The following is a 6,000-nucleotide window of genomic DNA, read 5'->3' as shown; positions in this document are numbered from 1 at the left end:
AAAAAACGGTCATTAAAGAAATCCTTTGGGGGGGGGGGTCTCCCGCGCGGCTGCCCACCTCGGCGTGTGGGGCCGCGGGGGGTTCTGGGAGGATCCTCTGAGGGGAGCTCCTCTCCTCTCCTCTCCCCGCCCGCCCGCCCTTCCCCTCAGCCTTTCCGGCCTCGGCTTCAAATCAAGCGCCGCAGCGCCGCCCGCCTCGGCCTACTCCCGGCTGCGCGGGGGAAGGAAGGAAGCGAGAGGAGGAGGAGGAAGCCGGGCCTGCCGCTCCCCGCCTCGGCCGGCCACCCAAGCGAGCCCCCGGCTTGGGCCTGGTAGCGGGGCCGGCCGCCCTGGGAGGAGGAGGAGAGGAGCCGCCGGGGATGCTCCTGCTGGCCGTGGCCGACCCCGCCGCCTCCTCCGCAGCAGCCGCCATGGAGCCCCCCGGCCCGGCGCTCGTCATCCGCATCCGCATCCCCGACGGCGGCGCCGTAGACTGGAGCGTCCACCCCGCCCCGCAGCTCCTCTTCAGGGACGTCCTGGTGGGTGAGCCCCCCACGCACGGTTGCCAAGCCCCAGGGCCGGCCAGGGGAGGGAGGGAAAGGTCTGCTGGGAACTCTCTTATTCCCTAGGGAGATTCATCCCCATAGGAAATAGTGGAGAATTGATCTGCGGGTATCTGGGGCTCTGGGGGGGCTGTTTTTGGGGGTAGAGGCACCAAATTTTCAGCATAGCATCCAGTGCCTCTCCCCAAAATGCCCCCCAAGTTTCAAAAGGATTGGACCAGGGGGTCCAATTCTATGAGCCCCCCAAAAAGGTGCCCCTATCCCTTATTTCCTATGGAAGGAAGGCATTGAAAAGGAATGTGGTCCCTTTAAATGTGAGGGCCAGAAGTCCCTTTGGAGTTCAGTTCTGCTTGTCACAGCCTTGATCTTGGCTCCACCCCCAATGTCTCTTGGCTGCACCCCCAAAGTCTCCTGGCTCCACCCCCAATGTCTCCTGGCTCCACCCATAAAGTCTTCTGGCTCCACCCCCAATGTCTCCTGGCTCCACCCCAAAGTCTTCTGGCTCCACCCCCAATGTCTCCTGGCTCCACCCATAAAGTCTTCTGGCTCCACCCCCAATGTCTCTTGGCTGCACCCCCAAAGTCTCCTGGCTCCACCCCCAATGTCTCCTGGCTCCACCCATAAAGTCTTCTGGCTCCACCCCCAATGTCTCCTGGCTCCACCCCAAAGTCCCCAGATAGTTCTTGAATTGGATTTGGCAACCCTAGGGGCGTGGCACAGCAGCTCCTCTCCAGAATGCGGAGATCAGTCCCCCTGGAGACAAGGGGGCTTTGGGCGCTGTGCCACTGCGCTCCACTGAGGCCTCTGCCCTTCCCAGCCCCAAATCTCCTCCAGAATATCTGTGTGGGACTAAGGACAGCTTTGTTCTGGCCAGGGGGTCCAATTCTATGAACCCCCAAAGAAGGTGCCCCTATCCTTCATTATTTCCTATGGAAGGAAGGCACTGAAAAGGAATGTGGTCCCTTTAAATGTGAGGGCCAGAACTCCCTTTGGAGTTCAATTATGCTTGTCGCAGCCTTGATCTTGGCTCCACCCCTAATGTCTTCTGGCTCCACCCCCAAAGTCCCCAGATATTTCTTAAATTGGACTTGGCAATCCTAGGAGCCTTGCACGGCAGCTCCTCTCCAGGATGCGGAGATCAGTCCCCCTGGAGACAAGGGGGCTTCGGGCGCTGTGCCATTGTGCCCCACTGAGGCCTCTGCCCTCCCCAGCCCCAAATCTCCAGAATATCTGTGTGGGACTAAGGACAGCTTTGTTCTGGCCAGGGATGCCAGCCTCCAGGCGGGGCCTGGGGATTCCCTGTAATTGCAACTCATCTCTAGACTACAGAGATCAGTCCCCCAGGAGAAAAGGGATGCTTTGGGAGGATGGGCTCTGGCATTTCGCCCCACTGAGGTCCCTGCCCAACCCAGGCTCCAGCCCCAAATATCCTTCAGAATAGTTGGGTGTGACTAACCACAGGTTTGCTCTAGCAAGGGCTGCCAGCCTCCAGGTGGATGACCGGAGAAAACCCTCAGGTTCCGCGATAACCAGCCTCCAAAGAAGCAATAAGACAACTATACAAATTTACAAAACAAACTTCTATTCCAAACACTCTCAGACAGACCTTCTTATAAACATCCCCTGATACACAGAACACCTAAAGTGGAAACAAAGGAAGGACATAGTCTTTGAAAGTCCATAATAAACAATCCCACGTAGACGATAATAAGCCCTTCCACATTCAAAGGAATCGTCTAGGAAAGAACTATTATAGAAGTTTGCTTTGTAAATTTGCATAGTTGTCTAATTGCTTCTTTGGAGGCTGGTTAGAAGAAGACTGTAGATTTATACCCCGCCCTTCTCTCTGAATCAGAATCTCAGAGCGCCATTGTAAGCCACTTTTGAAATTTCTTAAGGCAGAGAAACGAAAAGGAAAGGTCCCCTGTGCAAGCACCAGTTGTTTCCGACTCTGGGGTGATGTTGCTTTCACAACGTTTTCACGGCAGACTTTTTATGGGGTGGTTTGCCATTGCCTTCCCCAGTCATCTACGCTTTCCCCCCAGCAAGCTGGGGACTTATTTTACCGACCTCAGAAGGATGAAAGGCTGAGTCAACTTCGAGCCAGCTACCTGAAAACCCAGCTTCCACCGAGGGTCGAACTCAGGTAGAGAAAAACGGGATCTAAAAAACTTCTCAAAAATCTCATCTGAGAGGATTCCATACTGGTCAGTTATTGCAGTCAGGAATGGTGACCATGTTTCTTTTATAGACATTCGAGTTTAGAAAAAGAAGACGACTGCAGATTTATACCCCCGCCCTTCTCTCTGAATCAGAGACTCAGAGTGCCTTACAATCGCCTGTATCTTCTCCCCCCACAACAGACACCCAGTGAGGTGGGTGGGGCTGAGAGAGCTCCCACGACAGCTGCCCTTGCAAGGAAAACTCCTGCGAGAGCTATGACTGACCCAAGGCCATTCCAGCAGCTGTAAGTGGAGGAGTAGGGAATCAAACCTGGTTCTCCCAGATAAGAGTTCGCACACTTAACCGCAACACCAAACTGGTTATCATGGAACATTAGGGTTTTCTCCTGTCACTCTTCTGTGATTCTCTGTTTGTTGCACAGCCTCCAGGTGAGCCTGGGGATCACTCAGAGTTCCAGCTCATCTCCAAAGATCAGTTCCCCCTGGGATGCTGTGGGCTCTCTGTCATTGCACCCCACTGAGGTCTCTGCTCTCCCAGGCTCCAGCTCCAAATCTCCTCCAGAATAGTTGGGTGTGACTAACTACAGGGAAGGACGGTGGCTCAGTGGTAGAGCATCTGCTTGGGAAGCAGAAGGTCCCAGGTTCAATCCCTGGCATCTCCAAAAAAGGGTCCAGGCAAATAGGTGTGAAAAACCTCAGCTTGAGACCCTGGAGAGCCATGAATGGGGCTGTGGCTCAGTGGTAGAGCATCTGCTTGGGAAGCAGAAGGTCCCAGGTTCAATCCCTGGCATCTCCAAAAAAGGGTCCAGGCAAATAGGTGTGAAAAACCTCAGCTTGAGACCCTGGAGAGCCATGAATGGGGCTGTGGCTCAGTGGTAGAGCATCTGCTTGGGAAGCAGAAGGTCCCAGGTTCAATCCCTGGCATCTCCAAAAAAGGGTCCAAGCAAATAGGTGTGAAAAACCTCAGCTTGAGACCCTGGAGAGCCATGAATGGGGCTGTGGCTCAGTGGTAGAGCATCTGCTTGGGAAGCAGAAGGTCCCAGGTTCAATCCCTGGCATCTCCAAAAAAGGGTCCAGGCAAATAGGTGTGAAAAGCCTCAGCTTGAGACCCTGGAGAGCCATGAATGGGGCTGTGGCTCAGTGGTAGAGCATCTGCTTGGGAAGCAGAATGTTCCAGGTTCAATCCCCGGCATCTCTAAAAAAGGGTCCAGGCAAATAGGTGTGAAAAAACCTCAGCTTGAGACCCTGGAGAGCCGCTGCCAGTCTGAGAAGACAATACTGACTTTGATGGACCAAAAGGTCTGATTCAGTATAAGGCAACTTTATATGTTCATATATGTACAGGTTGGTTGGTTTTTAGTTCAGAATAATTTTATTTCAGAAATCACATACAGGATAACAAATATACCAAGCCAGAATCGACCGTTTACAAATAGATGGTTCCGTGTTAATATAAGATATAAAAATAATTGGTACTTATTCATGCCAAACCAATAAACTAGAATTAGATACGCCTTGTCCAAAAATACCCCAAGCAAAATAATCTAGAAAAGGGGACCACTTAAGAAGTTTGTTCTGGCCAGGGATGCCAGCCTCCAGGAGGGACCTGGGGATCCCCTGGAATGACAACTCATTTCCAAATTTCTCCCTGGAGAAAAGGGATGCTTTGGAGGGTGGGCTCTTTGGCATTGTGCCCCATTGCTGTCTCTGTGCTCCCCAGACTCCATCCCCAAATCTCCAGGAGTTTCCCAACATGGATCTGGCAACCCTACACTCCTATCCCCCACCTGTGGCTGGGAGGGACCTGAAACCATAGGCTTCAGTGGGGCACAGTGCAATGGAGCACCCCCCTCCCCAAATAATCAGTTTTTCTCCTGAAGAACGCATCTCTGTTGTCTGGAGATGAGGTGTAATCCCAGGGGAGGCTGGCATCCCAACCTTTTTTCATTTAAGATCTTTGTACCACCAGCAGCAGCCCCGCACTGTGCTGGTTTTAGGGGTGGGTGCTAGAATTAACTGAGTCCAATTTTTGCAAGTGTTTTGAATTCATGATGTATCCTGGGCTGCTCTGCGGACTTTAGCTGAAAAATAACATTTTTGAATGAATGAACAGTAATGCGTTCAGAACAGCTGATAAGTGTTAAATGCATCTTATTTAAAGCAGTCCAAATTGTGATTTTTCAGTTATGGGTTTTATGTACTCTTATTTTATGTATATTGTAAACCACTTTGAGCTCCATAAAGACGAAAAGTGGCTAATAAAGGGTGTTAAGTAACTATAGTTCAGACATGCTGGTAGTCACTGTCGAGCCTCAAAATGGGTTGTCATGTTAGTCTGTCTGTAGCAGGAGAAAAGAGAAAGAGTCCAGGAGCACTTAAAGACTGGCACACTCTGGAACAGGGTTGGAGTTTTCAGAAGTCTCTGTTCACTTCTTCAGATACAGCTAGAATGTGTCCAGTGCCCTTATACCACAAGGGTGATAGATTTCCATTTTGTACAGCTAAATGCAGCGTCTTCCATGGAGATAGATCAAGATGTGTGGCTGTGTTGGTCTGTATGTAGCTGGAGGAAAGAGCAAGAGTCCATCAGCACCTTAAAGTCTAACAACATTTGTGGCAGCTTTTGTGAGTCACTGCTCACTGCCGCAGATAGATCGAGATGTGTAGCTGTGGCAGTCTGTCGGCAGCAGTAGAAAAGAGCAAGAGACCAGGAGCGCCTCAGAGACTAAGAACATTTCCAACAGGGTAGGAACTTTCACAAGTGCTTCCCTGTCTACCCAAGCTCCTACCATTCCACAAATGTTGTTAGTCTTTAAGGCGCTCCTGGACTTAAGGTGCTCTGTCTTATGGTGCTCTGCCAGAAGCTGCCCTTTCAAGGACAACTCCTGTGATAGCTATGGCTGACCCAAGGCCATTCCCGTAGCTGGAAGTGGAGGAGTGGGGAATCAAACCTGGTTCTCCCAGATAAGAGACTGCACACTTCACCACTACACCAAACTGGCAAGACACTCCAGAACAGGGGTGGCCAAACTGTGGCTCGGGAGCCACATGTGGCTCTTTCACGCATATTGTGCGGCTCTTGAAGCCCCCACTGCCCTGTTGGCCAGCATGGAGAAGGCATTTCTCTCTTTAAATCACTTCTCCAAACCAAGCCAGCTGGTGGCTTGGAGAATGCATTGAAAATTAAAGTTGCTTTCTTTCCACCTTCCCCCATCTATTTGCCTGCTTTCCTGCCTGCCATTTTTCCCTCAAACATCCGACATTCATGTATTGCG

The 6,000-nt window shown here is 51.6% G+C and overlaps 1 protein-coding gene and 3 non-coding genes across 5 annotated transcripts in view; all 4 read left to right on the top strand.

Annotated features, from left to right (window-relative positions):
* The first annotated feature begins 359 nt into the window (after positions 1–359).
* MAP2K5 (mitogen-activated protein kinase kinase 5) overlaps positions 360–6,000 on the top strand; it is a 267,295-nt gene continuing 261,654 nt past the window's right edge. Inside the window, exon 1 of one of the 2 annotated variants that reach the window (XM_060260130.1) lies at positions 360–518. In XM_060260130.1, the coding sequence (XP_060116113.1) occupies positions 360–518 (159 nt within the window). The remainder of the gene's footprint in view (positions 519–6,000) is intronic. The other variant, XM_060260131.1, reaches the window with a different exon arrangement.
* On the top strand, positions 3,450–3,521 carry TRNAP-GGG (transfer RNA proline (anticodon GGG)). Its single transcript has one exon. It is a non-coding gene; the product is annotated as a tRNA-Pro (tRNA).
* Positions 3,584–3,655, top strand: TRNAP-GGG (transfer RNA proline (anticodon GGG)). The gene has a single exon. It is a non-coding gene; the product is annotated as a tRNA-Pro (tRNA).
* TRNAP-GGG (transfer RNA proline (anticodon GGG)) lies at positions 3,718–3,789 on the top strand. The gene has a single exon. It is a non-coding gene; the product is annotated as a tRNA-Pro (tRNA).

This window comes from Heteronotia binoei, chromosome 19 (genome assembly GCF_032191835.1).
Source record: "Heteronotia binoei isolate CCM8104 ecotype False Entrance Well chromosome 19, APGP_CSIRO_Hbin_v1, whole genome shotgun sequence".
Classification (NCBI taxonomy): domain Eukaryota; kingdom Metazoa; phylum Chordata; class Lepidosauria; order Squamata; family Gekkonidae; genus Heteronotia; species Heteronotia binoei.
The sequence above is the reverse complement of the archived record's forward strand: the minus strand, read 5'-3'. Positions and strand labels throughout refer to the sequence as shown.